We start from the raw sequence: 16,435 nt of genomic DNA, 5'->3' as shown, positions 1-16,435 counted from the left end.
ACCATTCACACGAAAACAAAAAGTTTATGTATATTAGTTTGTAGTTCTATATAAGAAAAACAAATTAAATTCAAGGTGACTAATATAATTTAATTTTTTAATAATCAAAGATTTAATCAAATAACATAATCAAATTGGGATTTTTGTTACGCTTCTAAATTCAAAACATAAGAAACTATTCAATTTGTTTTCTTCAGACAATTGGACTCCAATACTAAGAAGAAAAAAAAAGCCAAACGAAAGCAATTTCACTTCAACCCATATCTTTCAAATAAAGATTTGTTGTAATTGAAAATTAGATTAGAAAAGAAAAGTAAGATTTACAAGAGATTATATAGCAGCTTTTTTTACTTCATGCATGCTGTTGGGTATACTTAACTTTTTATTTTTAACCAAAAAAAGAAAAAGAGAAAAAAGGGAAGGAAAAAAAAAAATGAAAAGAGCAACGTTGATAGTTTCAAATGGTGACGCCTGGCTTAAGTTGTTTGAGGTCATTAGCAATGCCACCCTCTCTACCATTATCTATTTTTAAAATAGCATTTTGTCCTTATCCTAAGATTCCCGATCACCTCATATTCTTACTAAATTAATAAATGAAATCACTCATTATAGACACAAAAACAAACCTATATATCATTTATTCTATTTTATGTTTTATTTATTTTTTATCTTTTGAATAAAATATTTTTTTTAAAAAAAGATATGGCTTTAATTATTATCATGATTTAATTTGTCAGCACTTAACTATGGATAGTATGGTTTGGCATGGTTTATACTTTATAGCATAACATTATTAGAAATATAAATGTAATACATGAGCATATAAGCATCAATTTTATTTTAGTATAATTCTATTCTAAACATCGATCCAATCGTTCATTGTTATGAATAAAATTAACGTTTAAATGTTGAAATTATTTTAAGTTAATTGAGTTAACCAATGGATGAAAGAAAGTGTTTTTAAAATGAATTGGATTCACCTGCTTACTTTTTATCGAACTCCGCAGCCACCCAATGAACCAATCGGTTTCTCTCTTTTCTTATTTTTGGGGGAGAGGGAAATTACCAATACCAATGACTTAATATCTCTGAAGTGAGAGATTCAAGATTACAAAGTAATAATAATAATAATAATAACAAATTGATGACAAAAAGGGAGAAAAAAAATTATATTTTACTAAAATTTTAAAAATATAACCATAAATTTGTGTCAAAAATTTTCATTGGTTATACAAATTTTAAGTTTAAACGTTATCGATGTGAAAATAGATGTTTTAAATGAACTACCAAAATTAACGTACAAAAATAAAAATAAATATTTTAAATATTAATATAAAAAAGAAAGAAAGATTAACTATTATCATTTCAAATAATTATGATAATAACAAAAAGAAAAACTTGTTTTTATATTTCCTTTACTATGTTTTCTTCAAATGTAATCATGATTTTTTTTTGTTAGGTATAAAACACTAAATTAAAGTTTTAGAAATAAAATGATGATTTTTAGAAAAAGATATTTCCATTGTACAACTACCAAAATTATTTTTTTAAAAAAAAAAAAGTACAAAAACAAAAATAAATATTTTTTTTATGAAAAAATACAAATACTAGAACCAAATAAAATAAGAAAATATAAAAATCAAATAAGAAAAACGAGAGAATCAAGATTACAAATAATAAAAATGATGACAAAAATAGAATAGTTTATTTTGGAAAAGAAAAAGAAGAGGCTAACTTTGCTCCCAATTATGTGCGCATAGAGACAGCACAGCTAGGCGTTGGTCTTGGTAGGTGTGCAAACTCAGCCTTTTTTTTCTATTAATAAAAATGGAAGTTTTTATTTAAAAAGTTGGTAATGTGGGTTATGTGGCGGCGCCAAAATATCCTTTCCCTATGACTCTTCTCTTCCGCATTCTAACAACACCTTCTCTTCACAAAATCACACGACACCTCACTCTCTTTTCACATTAAACTAATCTTCCATCTCCAAATCATTTGGTCCAAATTCGATGCTGCGCAATCATGTGACAACCCTTAATCATCAATGCCCCCACCATTTAATACCTCTATAATGTGTGTATGTGTATGTGTTCCTATATATATATATATATATATATGCATTTGTAAAACCTATCCAGAAGCAGCAAAGAGAGTTTCTACTTTAGCTTTTGTTGAGAGAAAAAAGATAAGGGTTGTCAATAATGGCTACCAAGTACCATGCGAGATCAATAAGCTTACCTTCTAGATCACATCCTAGTACTTCGAAGGTTGAGGAGGAGTTGAGGAAGGTGAAGACATGGGTGTCTTCTTCTTCTTCTTCTTCTGTTTGTGGTGGGCTTTTGGGATTACAGGATTTGTACGACTCCATTGATGAGCTTCTCAAAATGGGGTCTACCCAGAAGGTTTTGTCTTGTCCCCAACATAAACAGTTAGTGGAAGAGTTGTTGGATGGTTCTATGAAGCTTTTGGATGTTTGCAGCTTAGCGAAGGAGGTGACATTAGAAACCCAACAACATGTTGGGGCTCTTCATTCTGCTGTTCGCCGGAGAAAAGGCGACTCCGCCGTTAAAACTGCTACCGCTGCTTATAATTGTTACGGAAAAAGGATGAAAAAAGAAGCTAAAAAGTTAATAACATCAATGAAGAAGATGAATGAGAAATTCAACACAACCCCAATGGAAAATCCGGATCATCACCTGAGCTCTGTGATTGGTGCGTTAAGACAAGCTTGTTCGACCAACAGCTTAATCTTCGAATCCGTGTTGGTGTACTTGACGCCCTCGACGAAGTCAAAAGCTCGAGGGTGGTCTCTGGTTTCTAAGTGGGTGCACGAGGGGGCGATTGCCTGCGAATCAAACAGTGGATTGAACGAATTTGAGAATGTGGATGTGGCTTTGAGCTCTATTGTTGAAGAAATGGAGGTTGAGAAGTCGCAGATTGCTCAAAAAAGATTGGAGAGCTTGGAAATGGCAGCACAAGAAATTGAGAGTGGCTTGGATGGTGTATTCAGGAGATTGATCAAAACAAGAGCATCTATGTTGAACATAATCTCTCAATAGGCTTGTATTGTATTTCCATAGCCAATTTTGACCCCCTGAATCCTGTAAAGGCATCCAACTTTTAGGGATCCGCCATTGGGATATTTAGCTGGAGTTTCATGTACATAATACGATTTGTATTCTATTTGTTCTTGATCTAAACAAGAATAATAGTTAAGTCTGATTATGATGAAATCACTTGCTTGTTGATCCATTCCCTTTGCGTCTTTATATTAAATCGCCGTCCAGAAAAGGTTTAACGGATAAAATTGAACTCAATACATTGTACATCTTTTCATATGAAATCAAAAGATGTGGTTGCTGTAAGGATACTAGTAGATGATTTCTTGAATATAGTAATAACATTAGTAAATGTATAGTGGTAAGTTAGAGATGGTTGGATTACAAATGGGAGGAGGTCCGTAGTGGGGGGTGGATTATACGAAAGACATAGTAAAAGGTTATTAATATTGTAATCTTTTTTATTATTGCAATATAATCATCTTGGGTGTTTTCTTAAATCTTCTATGTATGGATCCATATGAGACTTGAGGTTAACCTTCATTTTGATGGTTAAGTTCAACCGCGCTCACACACACATATATATATTGAGAGAGAGAGGTCACTTGTGTACCTTCAGAAATTAGCTTTTTAAGAAAAGAAAATTTCTGGTGGAAGAATTCGAACTTAAAACGGTCTTTTGTCAATGTTCCATCATGCTAAATTGTTAGATGGCTCATGGCTAAGACCTATCAACTTACTTCCTGAAGAAACTAGGTGAAGTTTAGGGGAATAGATTTGTATTTCCACCTTCATCTAGTTTTTGCATACAAAAAGATTTGACCAAACTACTCTAATAAATCAAGTGAAGAATTGAGGGTTGGTTGGTGAAATCTAAGACTTCTCCAACTAGAATCTTCCAAACCCAGCCAGCCTTCTAACTCGATCTGCCAATGGGCTTTCGCCGTCCAGATAGCAAACAATTTAAATGGGCCAAGCCTCATCCCAACCCAACCAACCCAACCAGATTCCTCATCTGCCCATTCCAAGTGGCTCTATTCTATGCAATCTTAATAAGTCAATTTCTTGATACCGGCCAAGAAGAATTCTCTGTTTACGATACTCTTTGTCCTCCTCTATCCTGAACAGTAGTTTCATTAAACCTACAATTGAAATTTAAACCCCCCGAAAAGAAGCTCCATTAAGGCAGCTTCTCACAAGATTGCATTTGCGTAATAAAATTAAAGTAGAGGGGATGAGTAAGAGTCTTAATGGAAAAAGAGTCTAGTAGAGTCTTAATGAAGCAGCTTCCCACACGATTGCACAAAAAAGTTTAAGTCCAATGAGTCAGTACATTGGGACTTGGAAAATATCTAATATAAGAATATATTACTAATTATCTAGGGGAGTTTGTTATGGAATCTTATTATAAACAGAAGTTTAAGAAAATAGTTTAGAGAATGAATTAGGGTTTGTGACTGATCTTTAGGCTGAACAGTTCAACCTCGAACGCTTAGATTTTATCTTGTAATATAATTCTATCAATATCGCAAAATAGATATTTAGACAAGAATGTAGCCTAATTGTTGAATAGAAAAGAAAATTATATGATTATTCAAAGTTTCAACCAGACATGTGAATTAATTTAAAGCAAAATAGAAATAAATCATATAATTAAATAACAGAAAGGGCGCGACTAAGAAAAGGACTAAATTTGTATCCCATCCCTAGTTATCTATCTAATCTGATCGGCCTTTCCTTATTCAACCATTAATTGAAATAGCATAAGAGTAGAGCCCTCCCATGACTAGCCACCAAATGCTCTTATCTCCTATCATTTGCATGATAAGTTGTCTTTGATCACCAGCTGCCACTATTAAGAGGATTTGATTGATAACTCGCGCTTCTACTCACTTAAAAGCCAGCCAAGCTATCTCATCAGGGCTCCACTCCTAATCCCTCTCAATCCTTGCAAAGATTTAAAACCTTAATCCATTTCACCACCAAAATCTACCCCTAATACAATTTAAAACAAGACCTCAGATTCCAACAAAATCCCGTGAAGATCAGTTACTTTTAACTTCTAGAAGTTTGAGAGCTTATTCAAGGTCAATTTATACATCAAGTTGGATGAATCTTTTTCTCCATTGAAACAGCCTAGAAGTTCTATAAAACGTGAAGAAAACAATAGGAAAAAAAAAGAGGAGGAAAAAGACTGCTGGTCCTAGAAAAAATCAGGTCCATTGTCCATGGGAGATGGTCAGGTTTAGTTTATTGGCTACCTATTTCCAACGCCAATGTACTTAGATTCAACTTTCAACCATGGGTAAACGTGAGTTGGCGGTGATGGCGGTGGAGATACGGGGTATGTAAGTAAGGAAATGGCAAGCCATTCATCCCTCAACCAGATAAAAACAAATTCAGGTTCCATTAAATATGGATACTGGATGATACCAATTTAATATTACTTTTTAGCCGGCAAAAGATGTGACTTCATAACCCACATCATTGATTAATCTTTGGCTGCCTTCACATGTTCAATTCTGAAAATCCCTAAAAAAGTTCCCTTTTTTCCATTGACTCTACTACCTATATAAATCTGTGATGGGAATTTAAGGATTTCATCTATAAGTTGCCCCCGCTAACACCCATTATACAGCACAACAACAGAATAGCCATGGTTACATTTTCACAAACACCTTGGAGTCGTTATAGAGTTCGATGTATAAGTTTACCTGCTCGATCGCATCCATCCACGATTCGTGTGGAGGAAGAGCTAGCCAAGCTTAGATCCTCGGATTCATCATCTTTCTCAAGCATTGAAGCGATTTGCAGCAGTCTCTCCGGCCTTGTGGAGCTCTACAGATGCATAAACGAGGTTCTTAACCTGCCACTGGCCCAACAAGCCCTAGCTTCACACCGACGTGAAATTTGGGTACAGGAATTGGTGGATGATTCTGTTAGATTCCTGGATATCTGCGACAACACGAGAGACACTGTTTTGGTGATAAAAGAAAGCATTAGAGAACTCCAATCGGCGATCCGACGAAGCAAATATGAAGATTCAGGCATCGAAAACAGTATAGCTGCATATATCTGCTTAAGAAAGAGGATCAAACACGAAAGCTTGAAGAAATCACTCGCATCACTGAGACAAATGGATTACACCACCGGAGCCTCTCCTCCTCTTCAATTAGAAAACGAAGTAACGGCAGCGGTGATCAGGGTGCTGAGAGAAGCAAGCTCTGTCACCTCCTCGATCTTCAACTCGCTATTGTCGTTCCTCGCCGTGCCGGTGCAGTGGAGGTCGAAACCAAGTGGATGGATGTTGGTGTCGAGGCTGGTCCAGAAGGGAGCGATAAGCCGAAACAATCAGACGGAGAAAATGAACGAGTTGGAGAATCTGGAGATGGCGATGGAGGACTTACGATTTGGATCATCGAGTAGAGATACAGAAGGGAAGGAGAAGATTGAGGGGATTGTTCGAGAGAGATTGATGGGGTTGGATTCGAGCATTGAAAGAATCGAACGAGGAACAGAAGGATTGTTCAGAGAATTGATTCATACCAGAGTATCTCTTCTGAATATCATAACCCAGTGAAATTCGATCTCATTGTGATTTCCTCAACTCATGAACTGAATTCCGGCGATCCATCAAAATCGGTTGTGTACATTCGTGAACTTAACTCCGTTCTTGGATTTTACACACTAAATATACTGTATTATTATCAAATTTGGCTGAATTTTGATTTTGAATCAAGAAATGGCTTATCACTGTATAAATTTTTCTTCCAAATGATGAACAATGAACATTGTGTGGAAATCCAATCAAGCTCATGCTAATGGATAAATTTTGTCTATTATATTCTTCGCTAAATTGGCCAACACAAGCATAGATAATACGTAATTTGTGGGTTTCTAATACTACAATACTCAAATCGTTATCTTATTACCTTATTCAAAGATCAAACATACAATCTTCCGCTCCAATATTATTAAACGGAATCAAAGTTTCAACATCAAAAACAGTTTAGTATGTTAATTATTAGTTATGAAAAATTAATTAATAACTTAACAAACTATGGTCTAACCTAAACTATTTATTAATGTAATAACATAACAATAAATTAACAAAATAGTTATAATCTAAATTAAATTAACTACCTCATAATATTGATTTTCTGCATCAACATTTTTACATTTTCACAAATTTGACATCGACGTATAAGATGGATTGATATAAACATTTTAAATCTTTAAAGTAAGTCTATGACTTGAAACAAATCCTCACAAAGTGGACTAATCAAAAAGAGGAGATTTTTAAAGAAAATCCTACACTAAACAAATTGGATTATCCCTCCCAGTGTCAACATTTTCTAGATTTGATATATTCAAAGGAAGAAAACAATTCTAGAATTGGAGTCCATGTCTATGCATATGGATTCCACGTCAACTAACTCATATAACCATATGTTCACAATTTATCTTTTTCGTTTTGTTTCTACTCGTAATTATTTACATCGAAACATTTACTTTTGAACTTTTAATTCATTGAGATCTTTCACTTACGCATTAAAACGTTAGAGAATTTATGCCCATGACCTTAACTCGTGTTGATACGAGATTAGAAAAAAAAACAAAATCATCATGTTACAAATAGCAAACATTTGGTGTACCGTGTCGTGATCTCAACTTCGTTAAGTCTTGTTTAAGCACAGTTGGAAAGATTTGACCACAACATTTCAATAAAACTGACACTTTAATATTTTTAGACATTGACATCTTAAAGCATACATCGCTCAGACAATGGACTAATGATTCTACAGAGAATCAAATAAAGAAATTCTTAAAAATTTAAAAAAAAAAAAAAAAAAAGATCATTCTTGTGGTCAATATTTTCTACGTTTGAAATATTCAAAGAAATAAATAAGAATTCTAGAATTTGGAGTCCATGTTTATGGTCTGGATTCCACCTTAATTAAATATTAGTCTATTATAATAATTTAGAACTATCTAATTGTTTAACAAACAAATTAAAACATTAAGGTCCTTGTTTAGCGATACGTTCCTTTTTTCTTTTTCATTCTTTAAGTTTGTTTGTTGATGGGATGCATCACTCTTCGGTTAAAGCAACAAAAGATATTGTGTTGCATTAAAAGATTCAATACTAGAAAGAAAGAGAAGTAGGAATTCTAAAAATTAGTCAAAATAGGTATGAATACGAAAACTAGTACACCCGGAGAATTTGTGCACTAACATTGATTCATATTGATATGAGACTAAGAAAACACAATTATCATGTTACATAAAGCAATGGTTTGGTGTAGTGTGATATGGTCTCAAGACCTACATGAGATATACTATTAAATTTTGCACACTTTGGGTCTCAAATAGGCACTAGTAGAAAGATTAGTCATATTCTAAACAATACCACTACCATCGACCATATGCTTACCACCTATAAATGTCAACCTTGTTAGTTACTTTTATATGATAAGCTTCCCAAATCAAAGCGGAAATTGAAAAATTTTATGATCAATTACATCTAGTGGACTTTCTTGATTGAAAAAAGTTGTTTGGTGAAAGAATGAGACAAGGTAAGTGAAAACTTCGACTGGACCTAGGTTGGATAAAGGTAAGTTGATTTGTTTCCGTTAATGGAATTTGGTCTTGCCTCTTTTTTGTTATTTTACAAAAGAAACACATGACATAAAACCTAGGGTAAATTACACGTTTGGTCCTCGAGGTTTGGGTTTGATGTTTATTTGATCCTTAAGAATTCAAAAGCAACATTTGAGTCCTCGAAGTTTTCGAAACCATTCTAAACGATCTCTTAGAATTAATTGACTAATAGTTGACCGAATAAAAGTATACAAAAATCTTCCAATGTCAAATAAGAACTAACCAATGTTAAGTGTTGGGTTATAATCTAACAGCATTCAAAATGGAAGTGTAAATGTGAAGTCCAAATTCAGAAAATTGGAGAGAAAATTGATTTCTTGACTCAAAATATTATAAAGTTTGACTAGGTCAAACATAACGCTTCCGAAATGACATCATGCCAACATGGCAGTTTATTTAGCCACGTGTCCCGATCCTACACCCCCACTAAGACTACATCGGATTCTTCCTTCCCAACGGCTATATCGAGAGAAAAAATATAATTAAAAAGCTTTATTGCAAATTGAACCCTCTAAAATGGTGGGGTTGGCAGCGGGGCCCCATCTCTGATCCCCCTTTTCTTTTATGCCCCTTACCGTCTCCTTCTCTTCTCTCCTCCAAACACCGTTTCACTTTTAAACACTCCCTTACCACTGCTCTTCTTCTTCTTCTTTTTCTTCTTCTTCCTTAATCATTACCCCTTCTTTTTCCTCCGGCTATGAGTGCCGCTACTGAAGCCGCCGCTCGTTCCCTCAAGATCGTGAAGCAGTTCATCACCATCCTCCGCTGTGGCTTCAACTCCTCAAAATGGTACTCATTTTGTTCCTCATAAGTGGGTTTCGGATTTTTTTTTAATCTGGGTAAATGGAGCCCATTGATTTTGAAGGAATTATGAAATTTTCTGAGAAATGGGGTTTTCTTTTTTCGTGAAATTTTGTTTTATTTTGGTGTGGTTTTGATGACAGCAAAACGGCAGCGAAAATGGCGGTGGCAAGGATAAAGCTACTGAGAAACAAGCGGGAGGCGGTGGTGAAGCAGATGAGACGCGACATTGCTCTGCTTCTTCAGTCTGGTCAAGACGCCACTGCTCGTATTCGGGTAGGTCATTGAGTTGTTCGTCTGTTTCTAAAATGTTTAAATCAGAGAGATGAAGTTTTGAAGATTGTTTTTGTAGGTTGAACATGTGATAAGAGAACAGAATGTTTTGGCTGCTAATGAGGTTATCGAGCTCTTCTGTGAGTTAGTTGTAGCTAGATTATCAATAATAGCAAAACAAAGGTACATTTGAGAAGAATTGTCCTAATAGAAATTTTGCAATTGCTGGATTTGATTATTGATTGTTGAGTATTGAATCTTTGCTGTAGGCAATGTCCGGCAGATCTAAAAGAAGGGGTAGCTAGTTTGATCTTTGCAGCTCCGAGGTGCTCAGAAATTCCGGAACTGTCTGCACTTAGGAATGTTTTTGAAAAGAAATATGGGAAGGATTTTGTCTCTGCTGCCGTTGATCTGAGGCCCAACTGTGGAGTGAATCGGCTGGTATAACTACATTGTCTACTTTTATTCATTACATTTCACAGGATTGGGTATGTATTGAATTGTTTGTATTTGCTTACAGCTCATTGACAAGCTCTCCGTTCGAACTCCCACGGGTGAAGTGAAGCTTAAAATAATGAAGGAGATTGCTAAGGAGCACAAGATTGAATGGGATACAACAGAATCTGAGAAAGAGCTGCTAAAGCCTCCTGAAGAACTTATTGTCTGTTATATTCTCCATATCTTCCAATCTACTCTGATGTGAATTTGTTATGTTAACAATATATTGAATTGTTGTTTGAACAGGAAGGGCCTCGGACTTTCGTTAGTGCCGCCAGCTTACCTGTGAAACCTATAGTAAGCCATTCAGATAATGCTCAAATTGAAAGGTAAGGAAGGAATATTAACCATGGGAACCATTTGATAGATTCAATTGTGGAGCAGCATTTTCGGTTTAACTTCTGCCGTCACTTTTTTATGCAGAACGACAAACTGTGAGAATGGAAGTATGCACTTTCAAGATACAGCATCAGCTGCAGAAGCTGCTGCAAAAGCAGCAAAGCAAGCAATTGCTGCTGCAGAGGCAGCTGCCTATTTGGCGAACAAAGACCGGAATCAAGATGCTCGAGACTCAGGTTTCAATCTTGGATTTGGAGGCTCTCCTGCCAATTCCACCTCAAACAGGTCTTATAATATGGATCATCAGTTCAAGGCAGGAGAAGATGGGACAGCCCCAACTCAGAGCTTTGGCAGGTGCTCCTCCCTTAAGAATGAGGAGACAAGGAATGTAAATACAGATTACGAGATGGCTTACAGGAGACACAGCTACAATCCTACAGACATAAAGTTTGATGAATCAGATTGTGAAGAAGAAACTGAAATGGATGATGAAGCTGGCAGAGGGGTTAGTCGACCTCCTGATCGGAATCCTCCACCAGCACCTTCATCTCGTGTTCACCCCAAACTGCCTGATTATGACACACTTGCAGCTCGTTTCGAAGCTCTCAAGTACAGGAAAACCTGAACTTGCTTAGAATGTTGCTTTGATTTTGTGGGTTTGGTAGGTGCATGTTAACTACTCAACCTTTTTTGCATTCAAATAAACCTAAAACCAGTAGGGATTCATTTGTTGTTACACTACCACTATATAATCAAATACTGTAAACAGATAAGAGATGATGATGTTCAGAACGCAACTTTTATATAATATTTTTTGAAATATATTGATGAATTTTTTATCCCAATTTCAGTAAAACCAGCCCCTGTTAAATTTTATAATTTGAGAAAGTGAGAAGTAAAATGGTCCATGAAGGACCAAAGTTTTAATAGGGATCATAAAGCATCTATTTCACCACCACAAACAATTTTACACCAGAAAAAAGGTTTAGGTTACCTAAGCTCTACAATTGTTCATCAGCTAATTTGAAGGGGGGGAAATAAAATGAAAGTGACAGACAAGCTCTTCTCCCCACACCAACCACCACAACCTAGTGATAACATGAAAGAATGTTAAGCAAATGGTACATTGTAACAAATCAGCAACATCTACACCTCATGATGTCTGAACACGTGTACGGCCTTGATCTCTCTTCGATTACCTGAGCTGAAGGCAGGGGCTCCAAGTTATATATGTTGCCTCTATGACAACAGAATTCGTACAAATTACGGCAAACTCCTTTGCTGAAGGGATAAACTCTTTCAGGAAGGCTCCTGCAGGTAACCAAATTAAATGCTCGTCCAAAGCATAATATGTTGGAAGTCTAACATGCCAGGGATAATATGATACGAGTTTTAATGAAAGTTCCTCTGAAATGCTTTTGTTAAAAGAGAATGAAAGAGTTGAGCAAACCTTAAGTAAAAGATTCGCCTACGTCTAACAAGTTCGTATGTAGTTTGATTTGTAAGAACAAGATAGCTGCAAAACAAAACAAGTTGCCACTACTTCATGAGTCATAACTACTAAATATAGATGTTCGTCCAAGACTGCTCAACCATGGTGGTAACTAACAGTACCTATGAAATAGAAGCAAGAGGAGTAGAAATATCAAGGCAATCGATAAGGTAATCAGCAGCACAATGACAATGGCATCTTTCCACCTGAGAATAAACCATTCAAAGATCTTCCTTCAGCATTGGTAAGTTCATGGTCTCAACTGATTGAATTTGACACTAATGTTCAAACCTGACACTACACACACCAAAACCTAGCAGCTTCTGCTTATGCAAACTTTGATGATTTGATAATTGAATTAACTATGAAAAAACTACGATAGTAATGCTAAAAACTTCTACTGAATTAAAAGCATTAGAAGGACACCATACCAAGACCGTGCTATATCAGCCTTGAGGTATGAAATGTACCATATTCCTGTCCACAAACATAAAGCTGTCTCCTCAAAAATGTACCACCTGGGTTGGAAGAGCAAAACTACCTTAGTAAGGGTAATATCTTTAAAGGAACTAGGAATTATAATAGTAGGAATTATAAGAGTAATCACATTCTTCAATTTAAAGGAAGTCAAAAGAATTTGTAAACTTAAAAGGTATCATCAAATACGATACATTTTCAATTATCACTGTTACAACACGGTCAGACTGAAGGACTGAACAAAATCATATCACACAGAATAAGTCAGATAACAAAAATAAGCAAAAAAAAAAAAAAAAAAAACCACAACTATCCACCAACAGTCTAATAATGTAGTGGAGTTCAACTACAATCTGATAGTTCCAAAATTTGTGGAAAATTCATCATCTCCTGAAGCACCAGAGTTTTTTTTAATTATAATTATTTTTTACCCCGTCTTTATTTGGTTAGATCATTTTACAATATATCCAACTCATGTAGCGAATCAGAACTTAGGGACATTTTACATCCATGCATCATGAAATTTATATTACATGAAAATCAGTTAAAATGATGTACGACAGATTCAGACAAAAAGTACAACCACAACAAACAGTTATATGAAGTTGAGTATGTGATATCTAAAAATTGTAAACCCACCAGAACCGACAATGATTTTCCTGGCCAATACATGTCCCAAGCCAAACACAATGATGATCAAACTGAAGTACGCATCTATCACAATCATGGCAATGCTTCGTCCTTGGAGGCTACAGATGTACAAGGAAAAAAAGGGGGACTAATGAAAGAGAAGTTGAAGATTAAAACTAGTTAAATAAGTAGCAGAGCTGATGTGGAGAAGCAACCATCCAAAATAAACAGACCAAGTCTCGGTACCAAGACATAAGTTTTCCTTCATCACACTATGTTTGCAACTGAAATGAACAGGAAGTTTTGAAAGACTTAACTCACTTAGTTTCCAATTCAATTCCATAATAATTATTTCTTAACGTACCATCTGTCTAGTATCGTATTATAATAAAGTTACCTCTAAAATATATGGCAAGCAAGAGAAAACTCAAAGGTAATCATGGTAAATATTCTAAAGATCCTTTAGAGCTAACTATCTTAGAGATTATCCAACTAAAGAACTCCTACAATAGAATAAAATTACTAAATGTGAAAAGCTTAAGTTCTACTTTAAGAAACAACTATATGCTCTGTAAAATTAAAATTTAGAAAAAGCATTCACTGAAAGAAATCAAGAAAACGAACATGCAAAATTCTTGATCGAACCAATGATAAGAATAACACAATAATTCTCAGAGCGTAATATGACATGGTAACTGCAAAGTACCTGCTCTACATGACAATAGGAGCATGTAAAATTTCTGCAAAAGAAAGAGAAAACAGTTAGCAGTAATATCAATACAATTTCCTTCACCTACATGTACATGAATGCAATTAAAGAGTAGATTTTTTGCAATCACGGAGCACCTAATGCATTGTCTTCTTTAAGCCCCAGACAGAAGTGGTAATTTTAACACAGATGTCAAATTAGGTGCTATTAAAGTGGATGCCGGTTTAATTTCTCAAAATTACAGAAAAGAAATTATCCTCCTCTCCATATTCAAGATAAGCACACTGGGTTCAAAAGGTTCAATTACATATGATGACAACCACTGGAAATAACCATATTATGTTATTGAGTACACATGATGTATACAATATACAAATGAGTCAACTTGAGAACTACCAAAATCATCTCTTCTTAAACATAAAAGGGAAATTGCACATTATAAAAATAGAAACAAAAACGTTCTTCTTAAAGCAAGTTAAGAAGTTACCTAAGTAATGTTCCAGGAGAGTACAGGTCCATCACTATCTTTGTCCATGATGTTACATCTGCCGGAACAGTTTTTTCAGGGTGGTTCCGGTCTATAGTAACAACCACATTTACATTTTTGCTTGAAGCAGGTTGTCTTTGCTTAAACATTTAGAAAACATATATATTAAGAAAATTTAAATTTACATCATATTCATTGGTTATTCTCTCACCAAATATAGAGAATAAGATATGCTTGCTACATAAAAGGTGATAAAACTTACTTTGATGCCTTTCTAAAAGCATTATCTTTCTCATTAGCAGCCCTCATTGCATCAAGGACATAACTGAAAACAGAAGGGTAGAAGAAAGAAAAAGTAGTCAAATTTCCCTGAAAAGCAAAATATAGTTACTAATTTAACAAGAGATCTCACGGAAACACAAGATAGTTGCCATTACCCTGGAGATGAGCATGATGTTACAAAGTATTGAATGAGAGTAGCAACGAAAAGCAAGAAATATGAAGCTGTGTACCTGAGAATTGTGAAGGAAAAAAAATATCAGAAACTTATTTAAGACAGAAAAGATTAAGGTAGCTGCTCTGAAATAGTTACCAAAATGATCAAAATAGTAACACTAGCAACCATAGATTAAGTCCAAAACAGCCACTAGCAAATGCCCCAATGCCAGTCCCAAGTCTAGATATTGGAGTATCTTTGGCAAGACTCTCGATTACTTTCTAGTTTCTACATAATAATTTACCAAAAGAGGACTGCAGAAATAACTCATGTATGGTGGTAGGCTGGTAGCAAACCTAGTTTGGGACCTACACCATGTTAATCACACATTGCAGAAAAGGCCGGGGCTACAATACAAATAAACGCAGAGGTTTTACATTGCTCATGAAAAAAACCAATCCAAGAGACGAATGGAGGTATAATCTGTCTTTGAAGTCATGGATTGAAGTATCATAGATTTCATGACTCCAAACTTTGGGATTTAACAACCTAAAAAGATTCGTCAAGGTGTAGATATATTTAAGCATAGCCATGGTGTCTCCTTTCTTTTGAAAGAAAAACTTTTTTATCAACCCATGAAATTTTGTGTTTTCCACTTCGAGAACCCAACTGAACTTCATATGATGAAACAACGTCATTGAATTGATACACGGGTCAACTTTAAGTAAATGGCGCAAATTCACAAAATAAACTTAATATCTAGCAGAAGTTGAGCCAGGTTTTATTATTTTCAAACTTAGACGACTCAGAACAAGAAAAAATAAAAACATACCACGGTTTAATTTTAGCTTCTTCAATCAAATGACGGTAGAATGCGAAGAGAATTCCAGCATAAACAAGATGCAGCATCACCAATGCTACTTTTAATCCCAACGAAGATCTCCGAACTGAAACCCCACTTCCCAAACAATCAAAATCCACACAAAAAACACAATGATGACAATAAGAAACGAAACAACAATCAGAAAACGACGAAAGCCTCAAGCTCAAGTAGAATTCAGATAAGGCAAGGTATAAAAAATTAGTGAAACCAAACCAAATAAAAACATGGGGAAAAAGGCTACACCCATTACTCAGTTCCCATTTTCAGTTCCCAAAGTCTAGAAAGAAAGATTCAAAGAGAGCGAATAAAAAAAGGATTTCAGAGGTACCGGGATCGGAAAGACAAGGGAAGAAGCGAATGTATCGGTCCATTGTTCGATCCAAGAAGTCGTGAGGGCGGCAAACATCCACAATCATCTTCAAAACCATGAACAGAATGGATGAATTTTACATCGGCGAGAAGGTTTTGGAAGAGGTTTTTTGTTCGGCGTTTACTCCGAAATTACCATCGAAGAAGAAGAGGAAGTGAGAGAGTTCTACTGAATCTGCCGGGGAAAGTATAAAGACGGAATTAAGCCATTTTTTTTTCTATTTAGTTATTAATTATCAATAATTGACTGATCTATAAATTTTTATTAAAGAGCTTAGAACCCAAATTAATTCCATCTTCTTCAATGTTGAGTTCAGCCCT

The 16,435-nt window shown here is 35.1% G+C and overlaps 4 protein-coding genes across 5 annotated transcripts; 3 read left to right on the top strand and 1 right to left on the bottom strand.

The window, feature by feature from the left end:
* The first annotated feature begins 1,790 nt into the window (after positions 1 to 1,790).
* LOC103485177 (uncharacterized) lies at positions 1,791 to 3,233 on the top strand. Its single transcript, XM_008442671.3, has one exon. The coding sequence runs from the start codon at positions 2,202 to 2,204 to the stop codon at positions 3,057 to 3,059; it is 858 nt and encodes a 285-aa protein (XP_008440893.2). The 5' UTR covers positions 1,791 to 2,201; the 3' UTR covers positions 3,060 to 3,233.
* Positions 3,234 to 5,242: 2,009 nt separating this feature from the next.
* LOC103485178 (uncharacterized) lies at positions 5,243 to 6,875 on the top strand. The gene has a single exon (XM_008442672.3). The coding sequence runs from the start codon at positions 5,716 to 5,718 to the stop codon at positions 6,637 to 6,639; it is 924 nt and encodes a 307-aa protein (XP_008440894.2). The 5' UTR covers positions 5,243 to 5,715; the 3' UTR covers positions 6,640 to 6,875.
* Positions 6,876 to 9,226: 2,351 nt separating this feature from the next.
* Positions 9,227 to 11,470, top strand: LOC103485176 (uncharacterized). The gene is made up of 7 exons (XM_008442668.3): positions 9,227 to 9,509; positions 9,665 to 9,797; positions 9,874 to 9,977; positions 10,064 to 10,235; positions 10,315 to 10,455; positions 10,539 to 10,621; positions 10,716 to 11,470. Exons 1-7 carry the CDS (start codon positions 9,418 to 9,420, stop codon positions 11,254 to 11,256), a joined length of 1,266 nt encoding a protein of 421 aa, XP_008440890.2. The 5' UTR covers positions 9,227 to 9,417; the 3' UTR covers positions 11,257 to 11,470.
* Positions 11,471 to 11,523: 53 nt separating this feature from the next.
* Positions 11,524 to 16,321, bottom strand: LOC103485175 (protein S-acyltransferase 10). Of its 2 annotated transcripts, none has more exons than XM_008442667.3 (11): positions 16,074 to 16,321; positions 15,695 to 15,809; positions 14,864 to 14,938; positions 14,689 to 14,751; positions 14,427 to 14,561; positions 13,937 to 13,970; positions 13,240 to 13,349; positions 12,555 to 12,641; positions 12,246 to 12,329; positions 12,082 to 12,147; positions 11,524 to 11,942 (listed from the first exon to the last, which is right to left on the bottom strand). In XM_008442667.3, exons 1-11 carry the CDS (start codon positions 16,171 to 16,173, stop codon positions 11,768 to 11,770), a joined length of 1,044 nt encoding a protein of 347 aa, XP_008440889.2. In that variant the 5' UTR covers positions 16,174 to 16,321; the 3' UTR covers positions 11,524 to 11,767. The 2 variants fall into 2 exon arrangements, with proteins under 2 accessions (XP_008440889.2, XP_050944918.1); XM_051088961.1 differs by having other exon boundaries at positions 15,695 to 15,820; positions 16,074 to 16,294.
* Positions 16,322 to 16,435: the final 114 nt, after the last annotated feature.

Source organism: Cucumis melo, chromosome 8 (assembly GCF_025177605.1).
Source record: "Cucumis melo cultivar AY chromosome 8, USDA_Cmelo_AY_1.0, whole genome shotgun sequence".
Lineage (NCBI taxonomy): Eukaryota > Viridiplantae > Streptophyta > Magnoliopsida > Cucurbitales > Cucurbitaceae > Cucumis > Cucumis melo.
This window is presented reverse-complemented; position numbering and strand designations above follow the sequence as displayed.